This window comes from Panthera pardus, unplaced genomic scaffold, assembly GCF_024362965.1.
Source record: "Panthera pardus isolate Hobbes unplaced genomic scaffold, ASM2436296v1 HiC_scaffold_27, whole genome shotgun sequence".
NCBI lineage: Eukaryota > Metazoa > Chordata > Mammalia > Carnivora > Felidae > Panthera > Panthera pardus.
In genome coordinates this window covers 86,969,684-86,987,964 of record NW_026526843.1, presented here as the reverse complement: position 1 = coordinate 86,987,964, position 18,281 = coordinate 86,969,684, and the positions used below count along the sequence as shown (strand labels likewise).

The window sequence follows — 18,281 nt, the reverse complement described above, 5'->3', positions numbered from 1 at the left end:
CGAACAGAAAATAGATTAAAAATGTCCGTGTTTGGGGCGCCTGAGTGGTTCAGTCGGTTGAGCGTCCGACTCTTGATTTCAGCTCAGATCATGATCCCAGGGTCATGGGATCCAGCCCCGCATCGGGCTCTGTGCTGAGCATAGAGCCTTCTTGGGATTCTTTCTCTCCCTCCTTGCCCCCACTCCCCTGCTTGCACTCTATCTAAAAACAGTTTTAAAAAGGGGCACCTGGGTGGCTCAGTCAGTTAAGTGTCTGACTCCTGATTTCAACTCAGGTCATGATCTCAGGTTCATGAGATCGAGTCCTCCCCATCGAGCTCTGCGCTGATGGCACAGAGCCTGCTGGGGATTCTCTCTCTCTGCCCCTCCCCCTCCGGCTTGTTCTCTCTCTCACTCTCTCAAATAAACATTAAGAAAAAGGTAAGTGTTTTTAAATGGGTAGAGAAAGGATCAGAAATCTCAGGCTGTCCATCTCTTCATAGCCTCTAGCAACACAAAATGATCCCAGCACCACTTGCTGTCAATGAAAGGAAAGGAAGAGACCCCACCAGTTGTGGGGCCCTGGTTCCTGCCTTGGGTCTTGCCACTTACTCTTCATGAGCAGAGTGACACGGAGGGGTTCTGTGGGGAGACCGCTGCTCTGAAGTCCCGCATTCCTGGGCTTCCCTTGCTTACCAGCTGAGCGGCCTTGGTGTGGCACTACCTCTCTGCCTCCGTGTCTTTGTGTAGAATGGCAACAAGGAGGCCTACTGTCAGGGTGTTTCGAGAATGAGATGAGGCAGGGCCTGGGTGGATATGGTGGCTGTCGTTGCTAAACCTGCTCATACTCAAAGGATTCCTTCCGCCAGCTTCTTCCATGGGCTCATAGGGCTGATTCCGTCTAACTCAAGCACCTGTTACCCCGTGTAGCCCAGGGCTCCAAGGACACGGTACAGTGTGAGCCATACATTGGTCATACATGACCATTATGTAAAGCTCATAGACATGGGTCATTTTCCATGTGTCTGGCTCCACAGACACCCTGTGTAGTTAGTGTGTGTATTGAACAGGAAATATCTACTAGGGGTGGGGCAAAGACTATGGTTTGAGATTTGCCTTCCTCTTAGCAACATAGTTTTTTTTTTGTCTTACATATTTCTTTTCTTTTGAGAAAGAGATAGAGGGCACTAGTGAGTGAGGGGCAGAGAGAGACAGAGAATCCCATGAGGGTCAGAGAGAGACAGAGAGGGAGGGAGACAGAAAAAAGAGAAGTGGGGCTCACCCCATGCAGGACTCGAACTCACGAACTGTGAGATCATGACCTGAGCTGAAGTCAGATGCTTAACCGACTGAGCCACCCAGGCGCCCTGTAGAGGTTTTTTTTTGTTGCTGTTTTATTTTTATTTTATTTTATTTTATTTTATTAAGAAAAAATTTTCTTAATTTTTTTTTTTTTTTTTTGAGCGAGAAAGAGACCGAGTGTGAGTGGGGAGGAGCAGAGAGAGAGGGACACACAGAATCCAAAGCAGGCCCCAGGCTCTGAGTTGTCAGCACAGAGTCCCATGTGGGGCTCGAAGCCACAAGCCGTGAGATCATGACCTGAGCCAAAGTCAGACGCTCAACTGACTGAGCCACCCAGGAGCTCCAGCAAAATAGTTTGTGTGTGTGTGTGTGTGTGTGTGTGTGTGTGTATTTTTCCCATAAATCTCGGATGAGGTCAATTTCAATCTCCCGATTTTCTCCTTATTAAGATTATTGTGGCTGTATGATCATTCAAGATGAGGAAGCACCCGTCTCAATAACTCTGGATGACACCAAGCCAGATGGATCACTGCCTGCTATCATGGGGTAGGTTACAGCTGGATGCTCTAACTAAATTTCTAAATTTCTAATTCATATTGGTGTGTTGGTGTGGATGCTGGCAGAGCATATGGAATCGAATGCAAGCAGTCATAAATAACCCTACAGAAATATATCCTGTTCCAAGTATTAAAATATTAGAGTAGTGTTTTGCATGTGGCACAAGAACCCTGGGAAGGCTTTAGCTTTGTCTTCATTCCAAGTATCACCGCATAGCATCTGTTGAATACGTTCATTATTACCCTGGTATATAAGAGAGATAGCCAATGAGGAAGTGCTGTTGGAATTAGAGCCAGGCCTCGAGTGGATGTCACTCTTCCCCGTAGGTCGCTCCACGGCTGTCCTCACTGGGGATGGTTCAGGGTTTGGTTCTGTGTCTAGAAGAGGAGAGCCTCCCCGCTTCTCCTCCCATCCCCGCCCCGCCCTCCCCCTCCAACAGCTACTGTGGCCTCCAAGCTACACAAATAAAAGGGCTGTTGTTTCTACCACATGATACCAGAAGGGCACAGCTTCTGTAACAGCCAAGCGACTTTCAGAGACAGGGTGGTTTTCCCTTTCTCCCTGGGGACAGTTGAGCTCATGCAGGTTTGCATCATAGAAGGGAAATTAGCAAACCAAAAGGAGCAGACCCAAGACCCAGGACTCTGCAGGCTGCGTTCCTGGGCTGCTCACAAGATATTTTGCAACCACTTCTCTGGCTGTAAATTGTCAGAAATGGCGCTGGCCTCTCTGGGAAGGGTGAAGGGCAGGCGCTCACGAAGGAACGATCACAGGAACAACACATCCTCCTTGTTTCTAACCCCACTGGGCAAGAAGGGGTCCAGATTACGTGGGCAGTTTGCCATCGCCTTCTTTATGCCAAAGGAAAACAGAAGGTTGAGGTGGAGGTTTTGGGAGACTGTCCATCAAGAGCAATCCAACTGTGGATGGAAGGACATTGATGTTCTTGCCCTGGGAGTTAGATACTATGGCCTCTGCCCTTCTGGGCTTTCTTTAGTGTTGTTATTAACAAAGACATGTGTGGCCGTAGTTTTCCAGATGGGAATGGGGCTATTTAGGCAGTTCCTAAAAAGGGATATTCTAATCTGTCTTATCTGGACACCTACATTTATTGCCTCCACCCTGTTCTTGCCTTGACATTGGATTGCCTCTACCCTGCTCTTTGCTCTGGGCAATGAAAGCCTTAACGATAGGGGTGGTAATTGCCTAGCACTGTGTTTGTGATAACTAGTACCTTTTGGAAACTAGAAAGGACCTTGTACTTCAGAGCTGTGACATGTCCCCCACCCAAAGCCAGCATGTTTAATTTCCTCAATAAAACAGCAAAGAAAGTTAAAGAATAGTCATCCGTGGTTAGAATTAGATCCAAGGGGTTATTTCATTCTCGATTTGAGATTTGACAGGAACGGCCAACACTAACCACCCTTTAGGAAAGGAGCTGTAAGGGGCACCTGGATGACTCAGTTAAGGGTCCGACTTCGGCTCAGGTCATAACCTCACGGTTAGTGGGTTCAAGCCCCACATCGGCCTCTGTGCTGACAGCTCAGAACCTGGAGCCTGCTTCAGATTCTGTGTCTCCCTCTCTCTCTGCCCCTCCCCTGCTCATGCTGTGTCTTTCTCTATCTCTCAAAAATAAATAAATGTTAAAAAAATTTTTTTTAAGTAACTGTAAGAAGCACCCAAGCTCTGAAAAGGTTTTCAGATATATCATTTAATATTTCATTGGATACTGGGGATTTTCATTGAAATCCTGTGTAAGCCTAAAATGACTGATTCTGACATACACGTAAAATTTAACCAGAATCATTTCTAGCAAGCCCCATGACGTAACAGTGTTAAATCAAGCAAAATTAGGACTATATCCCATAAAGTTCATTAGTTCCAATTTCTTAAGTAGTCCACAGCTTCCCCCGAAATGCATGTTGTAATCTTTGCTTCCCAGAATGATCTCGAATAATTTCATCGGAGAAAAAATTTCATTGTCCTGTAGCTCATTTGGATTTTTGAACAATTAGTAATATCAGCATTACAGATAAATTATAACTGAGTTTTACTGAGTGATTGAATTTGAAGGCTTTGCTAGGCCAGTTTCTCAGAAGCCAACTTGGAGATGGAGATTTGGGTAGAGGGGGTCCGTTGGGGTGTGCGCTCAGGGTTATTGCCCGTGGGGAAGGGAAGGAGTCAGGACAGGGCAGGGGGAGAGGTTGGGCACCAGTGTTGTCCCGCTGGAGGTCTCGGCCAGCCCTTAAGGAGGTCTAGAGCTGGGATGGCCCTTCAGAGGTGTCGTGCACTGAGGTGCGGGGCTTTGATACCCTCACCGCACCCCAGAGCTAGTCATTCTGGGGAGTGGCAGGACCTCAAGCCAGGCAGTTCTCTGCTGCCGAATGCAGTGGCTGGAAAAGTGTTCACCCATGAGCTGAGGGTAACGAGTGCTTGATCCTGAAGAGGGATCTGGGTGGCTCACCATGACATCCACTACAAGCTATTTACTTATAGATGTTTTTCCAGCTTTTATAAAAGAATTTTTTTTTTAATTTACTTTATTGTCAAGTTAGCTAACATACAGTGTATACAGTGTGCTCTTGGCTTCGGGAGTAGATTCCTGTGATTCATCACTTACATACAGCACCCAGTGCTCATCCCAACAAGTGCCTTCCTCATTGCTCATTACCCATTTTCCCCGCCCCCCTCCAAGCCTCCTTTCAACCCTCAGTTTGTTCTCTGTATTTAAGAGTCTCTTGTGGTTTGCCCCCCTCTATGTTTGAAACTAATTTTTTTCCCTTCCCTTCCCCCATGGTCTTCTGTTAAGTTTCTCAAATTCCACATATGAGTGAAAACATATGGTATCGGTCTTTGACTGACTTATTTCACTCAGCATAACACCCTCCAGTTCCAGCCATGTTGTTGCAAATGGCCAGATTTCATTCTTTCTCATTGCCAAGTAGTATTCCATTGTATATATAAACCACATCTTCTTTATCCATTCGTCAGTTGATGGACATTTGGGCTCTTTAAAATTTTTTTTAAGTGTATTTATTTATTTTGAGAGAGATGGAGAGTGTGCGAACAGGGGAGGGGCAGAGAGAGAGGAAGTATCTCCAGCAGGCTTCGCGCTGGCTGTGAGCGCACAGCCTGGCACAGGGCTGCAGCTCACAAACTGTGAGACCATGACCTGAGCCAAAATCAAGAGTTGGACGCTCAACTGACTGAGCCACCCAGGCATCCCATGTTTTTCCAGCTTTTATCAAGTGTTTGGCAGAGGGTAACAGTCATTCCCAGGATATCATTTAATGCAACATGAATTCAACTAACATTTGCTCTCCCAGCTATATGCCAAGGACTGTGCTGAACTTTGGGGGTAAAATATTGAGTAGGAGGTAACCAGTTCTTTAGGAGCCCACAGCCTAGAGGGGTTTTGGACACAGGCAGACAGAAGATAGTATGGCATTTGCTGTCGTAGGGGGAAATAATGGGAGTGTGTGGGAGAGTTAATCAATGTTGAGTATGTGGAGGCAAGAACACCTTAAAAAAAAAAAAAAGGCAACTCTCCTGTCACCTAATCGTTCACGTGTAACCTCTCTCTCCAGCTTCATACTTGCCCGAAAAGCAGACCGACTTGCCAAGCTCCATAAAGAAATCAGGTAAGAATCGACATTGGAAACCTACATGAAAGGTTAGCTTTCTATTGTGCTTGTTGCACTAACAACAGTCTGACGGCATCATGAAAAACACCACAGTCCACGAGTATTCTCAACAACGCGACAAATCAACCTTGTTGCAAACTTTTGGTTACAGCCCCGTGGACTCAGTGCTTGCCCACATGCGTATATTAATTTAGTTTTATATATTTGGGTTTATTTTGCAGCGGTGGAGAAGTAGGGTTTCTCTGCAGGAGAGATGGAGGAAATATGATAGGAAACACTAGCTGTGCAAAAAGCTTGAGGCTGAGTCCTGCTCACCTTGTGAGACCATTAGCCCTTTGACATGGTTCTCAGATTAGCCCTTTGACGTGGTTCTCGGACCGGCATATCCTTTTTCTGGAAGGCAAATGCATAGGTGTGTTTCAGCGTGTTGCAACTTGTGTGCATATGTCCCCCTTTATCTAGCATGCAGCTCTGATGTTCCCTTCGATAGCTTCCTACTATAACAAACACAGTCATTTTAGGACAGTGGCTTTTTTTTCTTTCTTTCTCCCTTTCTCTTTCTGCCATGTTGTATTCGTTTTATTTTGCCTTGGAATCCTTTCCTTCATTCAAATAAAATCTTACCAGGAACTCTTCCCTGGAAATAGTCATTTGGCTATTGGGGGGTTGCCTCGGGGAATTTCCGGGCTTGCCTTCTCGAGGGTAGCCCTAAATCCTTTGTTAGGGGACCAGTTCGCACACACGTACACTTCTCTCTGCGTTTAATTGAAACAAATTAAGCAGCAAATGCACAAGCCGCCTTTGCTTTGAGAGTTACTTCGATGACTTTGGGATTCAGGCTGCAGAGGTTCCCACATTTGCGCACGAATGTGTTTATTTGAATTACCATGAGATCTGATTTCGGGAAGGAAACCATTGTCCACCTACTCAGTCAAAAGAGGAAGAATTTGGGGTCCAGTGACGGGGAATGGTTTGTCCAAGTCTCCACAGCTAGCTTGCGACAAAGTTAGAAATAGCATCTAACGCATGCGTTTTTTTCATTACGCCACACTAAGCTTGACATTTTCTTTTGGATTTCCTGCTTTCCCTCCTTATTAATAGTAAAATAAATACCAGCCTGGATGTAGACATTTGGTTATGATTCCACATGATGGCTGAGCTTCTCAAAAGTTTTTATGAGGCACAACCCTTAGAACTCCGAATATGTCATTGACTGGAGCAAGTTTCCCAGACCTGACTGCCTCAAAATCTACCAGGAAAATATATTTGGAAAATATATATTTTTGAGGCTGGTAGATTACGATTTTTGGTAGCTTAGCGGTGGGGCCTGAGTATTTTGTATTTTTTAACAAGCTTTTCTTTTAATTGCTTTTCTTTTTATTTTTTGAGAGACAGGGAGAGAGAGCATGAGAGGGGAGGGGCAGAAGGAGAAGGAGAGAGAGAATCTCAGGCAGGCTCCACGCTCAGCATAGAGTCCAGCACAAAGCTCGATCCCATAACCCTGGGATCATGGGTGAGCTGAAATCAAGAGTTGGACGCTTAACTGTCTGAGCCACCCAGGCACCCCTTTTAACAATCTTTTTAAATGATTATGATGAGCAGCCAGATTTAGAAACCAGTGAGTAAATACAACTACAAGAGATTTGCACACTGACCTCTATTGGCCATCATTTAAATTATGTTCTGTTACTTTTAAAGTCCAACTAATCAGTGCATTGCTCTAACATTTTTGACTTATGTAACTTTTCCAAAATTTTTAAGTTAAAAAAAATTTTTTTAATCAGCAATTTCTTTAGAAGTATTTATTTATTGGGGTGCCCGGGTGGCTCAGTCAGTTGAGCATCCGACTTCAGCTCAGGTCATGATCTCATGGTTCGTGGGTTCGAACCCTGCGTCAGGCTCTGTGCTGACAGCTCAGAGCCTGGAGCCTGCTTCGGATTCTGTGTCTCCCTCTCTCTCTGCCCCTTCCCTGCTCATACTCTGTGTCTCTCTCTCTCTCAAAAAATAAACAAACATTTACAAAAAAATTTTTTTAAGTATTTATTTTGAGAGAGAAAGAGAGCAGGGGAGGGGCAGAAGGGGGAGGGAGAGGGAGAGAGAATTCTAAGCAGACTCCACACTCAGCACAGAACCCGACTTGGGGCTTATTCCCATGACTGTGACATCATGACCTGAGCTAAAATCAAGAGCGAGCTGCTCAACCAACTGAGCCCCCTAGGTGCCCCCCTAAAATTTTAAATTTAATGGGAGGAAGGGATAGGGAAGATAATTTCCTGATGTATTTGTATGAACTTATCCTTGACTCATCTAATACTACAAAATACAGTAAATAATGACTTATGTTTCTATATAAGTGACTTATTGTCCATGAATGAAAAATTAACTGCAACGTAAGTTGACTGGAATTTAGGAGAAAGAGGGAGAGAGAGAATCCTGAGCCAGCTCCACACTGTCAGTGCACAGCCCGATGTGGGGCTTGATCCCATGAACTGTGAAATCAAGACCTGAGCCGAGATCAAGAGTCAGAAACTTAACTGACTGAGCCACCCAGGCGCCCCAAGATTTCGCTCTGTTTTAATGATTTTTATCACATGTCCCCAAAATAAGCTAAGCATCACTATACCTACAGAATAATGCTTGTCCATACTTCTGTTTTCTGGTTGACTCGCAAATGTTGGCATTTCCTTTCCTAACACTCACATGAAGTAGGTGGGTAAGAATTAGTCATCTCCTTCCGGAGTAGGAAGGAGGGTACCGTACTAGGCCGAGGACGGATTTTGACTCAGTAAATTTTTATTGAGCAACTAGCTGCAGGCAGGATTGCCCAGGAGAGTAAGTGCCTTGGCCCTGCCATCAATTTGCCGAGTGATGTTGTACCCATCTGCTCACACTGAACCTCAGCCACCTCATCGTTACATGAGGGGCATAGATTAGACAGAGGCAGGCAGGCAGGCAGACAGTAGTTCTGCCTTTCCTTTATGATTATTGATCTGTACTACGAACAGCTCTTTCAAGGAAACGAAACTTTTCCGGTTTGTGCTGGAACTTACATAGCCATGAATGTTCTAGGACATCACCTTAGCCATCACATTTGTCTTTCCCTTAAAACCTTCTATGGGGGCGCCTGGGTGGCTCAGGTGGTTAAGCGTCCAACTTTGGCTCAGGTCATGATCTCGCGGTTCATGGGATTGAGCCCCGCGTGGGACTCCATGCTGACAGCTCAGACCCTGCTTGGAATTCTCTCTCTCCCTCTCCCTCTGCTGCTTGAGGGCATGCTCTCTCTCTCAAAATAAACATTAAGTAATGTTTTCTAATGTTATTGGCAACATAAAATTGTCACGTAAAAAAATTTTTTTTTAATATTTATTTATTTTTGAGAGAGAGAGAATGCAAGCAGGTGAGGGGCAGAGAGAGAGGGGGACTCAGAATTTGAAGCAGGCTCCAGGCTGCAAGCTGTCAGCACAGAGCCCGACACGGGGCTCGAACTCATGAACTGTGAGATCATGACCTGAGCCGAGGTCTGAGGCTCAACCAACTGAGCCATACAAGCGCCCCTAAAATTTTCATTTTTAAAAAACCTCTGTTTCTTTTCTTACTAGTAAATATAACCTTCCCTTACCTCCTTTCCCCTCCTCTCTTTTTTGGCCATTTGTCTCTTCAGCTTTCAGGGCTCATCTTTCAGATTTGAGTTAAGCCCTTCACCACATTTTTTACCAAGCATTTTTTTCAGTTGCTCATTAGCGTATACCAAATATTTTGGAGCAATTTCAGTGTTTAAACTATGTAAAGACTAAGGAAGGTAAATACCAAAGCATATAACTGGATCAGTGTGAAGCTGTTCAAACAAATCCTGAAATTGAACCATTTCTTTCTAAAGGGGGGGATTTTAGTAAATTGGAACGTAAAAAAAATGTTTTTTTAATGTTTATTTTTCAGAGAGGGAGGGAGGGAGGGAGGGAAGGAGGGGGGAGGGGCAGAGAGAGAGGGACACACAGAATCTAAGGCAGGCTCCAGTCCTTGAGCCATCAGCACAGATCCTGACACAGGGCTGAAACTCAGGAACCGTGAGATCATGACCTGAGCCAAAGTCGGATGCTCAACTGACTGAGCCACCCAGGCACCCCAAGAACTTTTTCATTTCACCAAGAGTCACTGTGAGTGTGAAAATATGTTTGAGGAAGTGCTTAGATCAGTTAAGCTACTGGTTTTTAAGACCTAATACAGGCCATGTTCTGTGAGAGTTGTTTACCTAATGAATTATGAGGGTAGCCAGAGACTGAGGTAACGTCACGAGGCACAGCATGTCAGTTGCCCTTGGAAGTACTGTGTTCACAGACCATTCTGTCAAGTGACTGATTACTAGACTAGGACAACCTTAGGCCTCTCATGGTGTAGAATATTTTATGTTATATGTAAAAGATTAAGTGAACTTTAGTTGTTCATAGGTCTTTAAAACATAAATAGAGGATAGTTAAAAGACACGGTCATATGTATTATAGACTTATAAAAGGGATTATCCTAGAAGTCTCCATAGTCCAGAAAAGTGACTTAACATCATTTCCTAAACTGCCTGCACTAAATCTAATCTTATTTTCCCCATTTGAATCCTGAATAGACATGATATGGGGTAGTAAAAGAGGTGAAAATGTAAAAGGAAAATTCTGTTGAGTCTTCAAATAAAATGACTATATTGAGGCGTGGAGGGGTAATTTGAGTGCAGAGATCCGTGGAACTGTTCCTTTTGTGTAGTTACCATCGATTTTATTTTTTCTTAATAAATCTGGTTCACTGGCAACAGCCCTGGAACTCATTATGTTTACTCTATACTCCTCAGCTATTATTTCCTTCACATTTTTTTTTATTCTTTTTTATAGGAAGAAGAAGATCTGTGAGCTGTACGCCAAAGTGCTAGGATCCCAAGAAGCTTTACACGTAAGAAACCCTCAGCTCTAATCCCTAGAAGGTTCTGCTCTGTTTGCTCTAAGTGGTAAAGCAAAGCCGATTCCGGTTTCCCGACAGTCTTACGAAGAGAGTCTTATAAAGGGATATACACTTACTGGAGGATTAACTTCCATCACAAAAAAGCCAGTAACGGCTGCCGGCAGGTGCATGCAATTTCTTTCGCAGTAATTCTTGGGCTGTTTCAGTGCTCACTGGAAAACTGGCCGCCAGTTGCAGTCAGAGCTCCAGTCAGTCTGGAGCTGGGTGAGATCAGTTCCCAGGATGGAGGTCCTGCCCCCCCACCAGCCAGCTGAGTGCTGAATCTAGACTCTCTCAGGTCAAATTCATCCTAATTGATTTTTCCATCTGGAGACTCCATTCACAGCTCACTTAGGGATTCTATCTGAGGATCCTATTAGATCGCTGGAGGCTTTTTCAGGGGATTATCTCTGAACTGTTCAATAATAAACTTGCGGACCGTGTCAAGGAAAAACTCAGACAATGTTCACTCGTGTCTCTTGGAAACCAGTTTTCATCTTCAGTGGTCCCCATTTAGACAGGATTCCCATCATTTGCTTTTCCAGCTCGGAGAAATGGTTCCGAAGAAAGCCTTTCGTAGACATTGTGCTTATCTTCTGCTTTCTCCCTTCCACCCTTTTCTTTCAGCCCTGGTGGATGGGCAAGTAAGGTCTGTTATTTAGAGAATCCAGAGATTTCCAGAACCCGACCCCTGATGGGGTTTCCTGCAGACTTATTCTAAAGACTTCAGAGTCTGCGTGGCGATGCCCTCTCTGCCAGATAATGGACTACTCCGTGGCTCCCCTCGCCAAGAGGTTGAGAAAACCAAAATATACATGTTCTGTCACTTGGTACCTCACAGAAGGCCATTTGCTTGGTACCGTCATGTTTCCCCTTAAACGAAATCGCGACACAGGGCCACCTTTTTTTAAACATAAACCTGTTGTTAAAGTAAGATACCGGAGAGACTTCGTTGTTGACAAGTTGCATTTCAGCTTTGTCTTCCCTTTGGAATTTTCTCCCCACTGAACTGCAGCCCGTGCACTATGAAGAGAAGAACTGGTGCGAGGAGCAATACTCTGGGGGCTGTTACACCGCCTACTTCCCCCCTGGGATCATGACTCAATATGGAAGGTACTATGTGGCCACTATAGCGATTAATATAAGACATGCACACGGGGCTTCTGGGGGGCTCAGCCGGTTAAGCGTCAACTCTTGGTTTCAGCTCAGGTCTTGATCTTACGAACCTTGAGATCTGAGCTGAGCTCTTTGCTGACAGCGTGGAACCTGCTTGAGATTCTCTCTCTCTCTCTCTCTCTCTCTCTCTCTCTCTCTCTTCCTCTCTCTGTACCTCCCGTGCTTGCTTGCTCTCTCTCTCTCAAAATAAATTAAAAAAAAAGAAAGACACACCCCCCAAATATATATATATGTAAAAGACATGCACCAAACTTAAACTCATAAGCAAAGCTCGATGGAAAGTTAGAAATAGTAGTCAGCACTTTGATTTGGAATGCCCCGGTAGCTAGTGTGTATATTTCTGGACGTCTATAGGAAAATAAGGATGTCAGTACATAGAACAATAGCTGTCAGAACATTGAATGAGAGCAGAGCACGGGTGAGGATTTCAGGTGTCAGTGCTCCATGTGGGGACTCTTCGAGCCGCACTGTCTTCCAAGGGGCCTTCTTCTTTTTATTTTTTTTTTTCTTTACCTGTGTATTTATTTTTGAGAGAGAGACAGAGTGTGTGCGGGGGAGGGACAGAGAGAGAGGAAGACACAGAATCCGAAGCAGGCTCCGGGCTCTGAGCTGTCAGCACAGAGTCTGATGCGGGGCTCGGACTCACAAACCGAGAGATCATGACCTGAGCCAAAGTCGGACGCTTAACCGGCTGAGCCACCCAGGCACCCCTCCAAGGGGCCTTCTTAAGCTCAGTCAGACGTTTAGTTTCACATGACTACCCTAGGCTTCTGGGTAGCCTTCTACGCAGAAGGACGTTAGCAAAACACGTCTTGCTGCAGTCATTCGTCTTGACGGGGAGGCGTCCCCACTGCACAGCGTGGGTGATCTCGCACAGCGTCAGGGGAGTCCACCTTAGCTTAGAAGCCCCCTGCCCCATAGGAGCCATTGTCTCTTGTAACAGCCTCATACGAATAGTGTCCATCCAGGGTTCCTGCAAGAGATATGCCCTGCTACAAGAGGCCCCACACTCAGGGAAGCCCAAAGTGACAGCCTCCTACTGGGTATTTGCAATTCATGACAAGTCTTCCCGCCCCAGATGCGATCACCAGTGTGTGTAGGGGGTGGGGGGGAGGCATTTTTGCAGAAGCAGTGTCGCCTGGTAACGTCCCTGGCATTATACCTTCAGCGGGTTCCCAGAGGAACGGAGCTAGAAAGTTAACTCAAGGTCACATGTGTCCACAGAGAAACAAGGACTTGTTAACCCTTTCCTTACATGAGATGTTTCTTTGTCTTTTATTTATTTTTATTTATTTTATTTGATCCTTTTAAGTTTGTTTCAGAGAGAGAATGAGCAGGGGAGGGGCAGACAGAGAGGGGGACAGAGGATCTGAAGTGGGTTCCATGCTGACGGCCCCAAGCCCGATGTGGGGTTCGAATCCACGAACTGCAAAATCATGACCTGAGCCGAAGTCGGATGCTCAGCCTACGGAGCCACCCAGGCTCCCCTTTCCAAGACCTCTTTGTGAGAGAAGGCCCAGTTCCCTGTCTTCAGCCAGGCGCCAGATAAATTCACAGAAGCTAACTGTACAGAGCTGGTTATTTTGAGACAGACATAGAATCCCTCGGGTCCCTCCTTTGCTAGAAATCCATTGCTCTCCTTGTCTTCCCACCGGCCACTGCGGTTCCTCCTGACACACTGGGAGTGCCTGCACGGCTGGGGTCTGCTGCCGGATGCCCTCTTGTGAAGAACGCACCCCTTTGGAAAAAACCGTGTAGGGACCAGAATGGACCACAAACAGGGAAACCCACAGCCAGGAAATCCGATTGCGGATTTCACGTGTCTTCTTGTATTCTGATCCTGGTTGGCTAGGAAAAGGCCAACGTCCCCTTTAGCGACCGACGATCTGGCAGCCTGATTCTCCCTGGCTTGAAAGTTCAGCCCCTTGGGCGCAGGCCCAGACAATAGGGGTGTGGGGGGAGCCTTTCACCTTCGGTTGGGCCGCATGGGAGTCTTTGAACGGCTGGTGTTGCCCTGTCTTGGGTGGGATAAATAAATGAGGGCGGCGATGGGCTCATTTACCCTCAGTGCCTTCCCAAGTAACTGTGCGCGACCTCTCTGTTCCCTGGAAGGGTGATCCGCCAGCCGGTCGGCCGGATTTACTTTGCGGGCACTGAGACTGCCACACACTGGAGCGGTTACATGGAAGGGGCAGTAGAGGCTGGAGAACGGGCTGCTAGAGAGGTAAGGGAGACAGCCGTGTCACTCGCCCTCCGGAGTGCGGTGGCGGTTTTGGCATCTGGCCTTTCTTTCTGGATCTTGACTCTGGTACGTTTGTGCATCCACTTCTTGGCCGCTCACGCCACTCATGGGGCTCATCTGTGGCTACCCCCAACCTTAAATCGGTCGGACCTACAGAATGTCACTTCATAATACCGTGGCCACTTTCTTGCAGGTCTTGAATGCTCTGGGGAAGGTGGCGAAGAAGGACATCCAGGTTCAAGAACCTGAATCAAAGGTGAGTCTGGCAGCTTCACCTCCACTGACCAGTAATTGCATAAAAAACTGTGCTGCTCTAGGACACACACATGCATCGACTTGGCGGGTACGTTCTGCCCGTCCTTGTCCATGCGAGCGAGAGCTGTCTGCTAATGATCTCTGCTCATTCGTGCAGGACGTTCCAGCTGTAGAGATCACCCGTACCTTTTGGGAGAGGAACCTTCCCTCAGTGTCAGGACTGCTGAAGATCATCGGATTTACCACCTCAGTAACTGCCGCATGGATTGTGGTGTACAAATTCAGGCTCCTGTCCCGGTCATGAGGTTCTTCTGCCTGTGTCCTTCTGCTTCTCTTCCCCGGCAGCATCAAAAGCAAATTGTTGGCAAAGGCTGCGTCGTTGGACTGTTGTTAATATGCACCGGATTTAACCCCTCGGTGTAGTCTCATTCGGTGTCAGAGTAAAAACAACCCAAAAAACCACCTCGTAATTTCAATAAGATCAAACTGCATTGTATGATTTGCCTGTGTAGACTGATTTGTTCTGATTGGGAGAGTAAAGCCATGTGATCGATTTCTTAATTTCAAGACATCAAATTGAATTGCTGATCAGAAACCATTACCATGTCGGGTTTTTTCTCCTCGTTAACACAAAATGCTTGATGATTGCACAAATGAAGCATTTCACTTTCTCCTTGGAGCGGTTGCGTAGGCACAGGCGCAGCCTGTGACTGTCCTTTTCAGTCCTTAGGAAATGGTGAAGCCCAGAGGCTCATAGCTTCCTGGGGGTGCGAGGCTCCCCCTTTGGATGAGGGGTGGTAAATGGAAGCCGTACACATAGACCATTAGTGGGGGACATCTTGTGGGCTGTGCCTCAGGGATCTCCCGCCGCTTCTAATTCCTGTGAAGTTTCTAGACATCCGATCTAATGTTCAGTTGACTTGCTGTGACTTCTGTGTAGCTCCCCAGGGGATCACAGTAAACTAGTGGCAGGACTGTCTCCCGGAAGGACAGTCCTTATGAGCTCTGCAAGAGACCAGCTGCATTCGGTATCTTCTCTTCCTCCTAGAAGATGGCTAAACATCACTTCACTCATCATTCGTGATAATATTCATGCCGATTTCAAGAAAGTATTGTCCTTTTTGCAGGTAGACCCTGGCTGTCTGAAGACCCCTAGTGGCATATATTTTTTTTTTCTTTTGTCCTAGGACCTTAGTAGAATTAGGCGGGTCTGTTAACTTAAATGACACAGTTACCTTTGAGTAAATACTGGTATGCTAATCTCTCTCAAGTAGGAACTGTAATACACCTGATAAATTTCCAATTGCTATTTGTTGAGACTACCAAATACAGAAAGGAAATTGGGACTTTCTAGCATACCCTCACTGGCTTTAGTTATTAAGTTCATGACAGACATGACATTGACTGATTTTAATACGAAGAGTGACTTCTCTATTTTAGGAGTAATGTGGGCCCAGAATGGTGCCCACCTCTTTCTGGCCTTTCCCATTTTAAAACCTCAGTTGTTGTTTTGTTTTTGTTTTGTTTTGTTTTTAAAGCCCCTTCCAGAGGGTTTCAGCCTTAAAAGACTACTTTTTTAGATATAAGCATCCCGAAGAAAAATCAGCACCGATGTGATCAAATAAAGCAGTTGACAAGATTCAGCGAACTTGGGTACACAGGTGGATACGCAGTTAATACCTTATCCCACGTCACTGATGAACGAGGCATTTTAGAGGAAGTTTCTAGATAGTTGAAGTGTAGTCTTTAAAGTACCAAAAAGTTTACATAAAATTTTTGATGGGCATACTTCCACACATTATTCAACAAACAAGATTCAAATTCATCTTTTTTTAATTAGGTCAGTCGTTAAGTGCCTCAATTATTTTATACTTTCATAAGAGAGAATGATACCATTGTGTTTACCCCTCTGCTGAATGTCACATGATTGGTTTATAGCTGCTAAGTCTACCACTGCTCCTTCTATCTTCTCCCATATTCAGGATTTTATTTCATACCCTTATTATCCTAATACCTCTTGACCTCATCTCCTATCTCTTATTGAAAGGGAATGAAAGATTGCAGAGAAAAATCAACCCAAGTTTATTGCATAATTAACCTTATAAATTTGCAAGTCACTGGACCCTGATAACGAGGGCTTAAGGTATTCCAGTTTTGCCTGTCCTAAGAGCAAAGAGTAGGATTTTTCTGCCACTCTTTACTTTGTAATTGAAAAGCGTTTTAGCTAACGTAGGAGTTTGGGTAATGCCTTGGATGTGCTCCAGTCCGGAAGGAGTTGCCGCATACTATATCAAACCGCTTAGAGAAATCACATCCCTGATCTATTTCAGTTGTTTCTGTTCACTTACTGATTAACGTGGTTCTGACACACCTTTTGGGAAATGCTGATTTAAACCTCTTAACTGGCAACAGCTTTAACTGGGAGGAGGTTGTTAGCATAGCTAAGTCTTTAATGTAGAAGGACTCCTGAGTCTGTGATGTACCCTCTTCTCAAACTTTTTAGAAAACCCATTTCTTTCTCCTGATGAGAACCAGCCCTGTTAAACTGCAGCTTGAGCTTAAAAATGAATGCTAGTCCAGGTGTACCTAGGTAGGAAATCAGAGCTGAGGACACCCGCCATTTTGTTTGTCCACTGCCAAGATCCCATAGGTAGGTCTTTCTTCCAACCCTGAGAAATGAAAGGCAGTTTAAGCAGCTCATAGGGCCTGGCGTTAGCTTCCCAGTTCTGAAGGCTGAGTAGGCCTCGCTCCATAGTAAGGTCGAGAAGTAGACGTAAAAAGCGAACCTTTCTGTCACGGATGTTGAAGAACGACTTAAACCACACTGAAGGAAAACTACCGAAGGATTGTGAACTATGTTTACTTGGATTGTGAACTTGGTGCCTCGTGCTCTGTCTGAAATGTGCCCCAGTGCTACATGTGCGAGTACACGTATGTGTGTGTTTTGCCACTGAAATACGACTTTGCCTGTGTGGTACTGTTTTGTTTGTTAATAAAGTGCACTCCCATCCCTGATTCAGACCTGGCTCCTCTTTTCAGTCAGTGCTCCCCAGGTTAACTGGCTTCATAGAGCAGGAGGTCACCAGCAGGCCTCGTCCATGGATAATGGGCTGAAAAGGCCACTTTGTATGGACTCCCAAATTCTCAGACTTCCACGTGACTCTTCTGTCATACCGAGGGTTCCGGGGAGCTGATTAAATGCTAGCACATTGTGTTCCCGACGGGGCCACAGTGTGGAGTCTGATGGAAGCTTTCTCAGCTTAGGATACCTTGAGAAATCACTGTGGTTTTCTGCTTCAGTCTCCATCTGGAAAAGGGTGGGCTGTACTTGATGGCTTCTAAAGATTCTTTTTCATGTCAGTATTATGTGATGTACACATTTGTTGCCAGCACTCTGCCTATTTTTTTTTTTTTTGAATTTTGCATCCTTTAAAAAAAAAACCTATTATTTAAATTCAAGTTAGTTAACATACAGGGTAGTCTTGGCTTCAGGAGTAGAACCCAGTGATTCATCTCTTACATATGACACCCAGTGTTCATCCCGAAGAGCGCCCTCCTTGGTGCCCATCACCCATTTAACCCATCCCCCCACCCACCACCTTTCCAGCGACCCTCAGTTTGTTTTCTGTATGTAAGAGTCTTTTATGGCTTGCCTCCCTCTCTGTTTTTATCTTATTTTTCCTTCCCTTCCCCTGCGTTCATCTGTTGGGTTTCTAAAATTCCACATATGAGTGACATCATATGATATTTGTCTTTTCTCTGACTGCCTTATTTCGCTTAGCACTCTATTTTTGTAAGGGCAAGTCGCTTAGCCTTTCTGTGTCTTTTTTATCTTTTTTTTTTTTTTTTTTTGAGGGTGGGGAGGAGAAAGAGAGCCAGAATGTGAGCCAAGGAGGGGCAGAGAGAGAGGAGGAGAGAGAGAATTCCAAGCAGGCTCCATGCTATCAGCACGGAGCCCAGCACGAGGCTCGAACTCACGAACCACAAGATTGTGACTTGAGCTGAAATCAAATTTCAACACTTAACCGACTAAGCCACCCAGCCGCCCTCAGCCTGTGTCTTGGCTCATTCCTTGTCTTAGGTCGGGCTCCCTGGAAACAAACTGAGAGTCGGGGCAGAAACTTTACTGGGGACAGCTCTCAGGA

The 18,281-nt window shown here is 45.5% G+C and overlaps 1 protein-coding gene across 2 annotated transcripts in view; it reads left to right on the top strand.

The window, feature by feature from the left end:
- The window catches only part of MAOA (monoamine oxidase A), a 78,227-nt gene extending 61,076 nt beyond the window's left edge, over window positions 1–17,151 (top strand). For both annotated transcript variants that reach the window (XM_019417332.2, XM_019417334.2), the window contains exons 9-15: window positions 1,731–1,827; window positions 5,427–5,480; window positions 10,358–10,415; window positions 11,479–11,576; window positions 13,752–13,863; window positions 14,075–14,137; window positions 14,294–17,151. In XM_019417332.2, coding sequence (XP_019272877.2) covers window positions 1,731–1,827; window positions 5,427–5,480; window positions 10,358–10,415; window positions 11,479–11,576; window positions 13,752–13,863; window positions 14,075–14,137; window positions 14,294–14,440 — 629 coding nt within the window. In that variant the 3' untranslated portion in view covers window positions 14,441–17,151. The remainder of the gene's footprint in view (window positions 1–1,730; window positions 1,828–5,426; window positions 5,481–10,357; window positions 10,416–11,478; window positions 11,577–13,751; window positions 13,864–14,074; window positions 14,138–14,293) is intronic.
- Window positions 17,152–18,281: the final 1,130 nt, after the last annotated feature.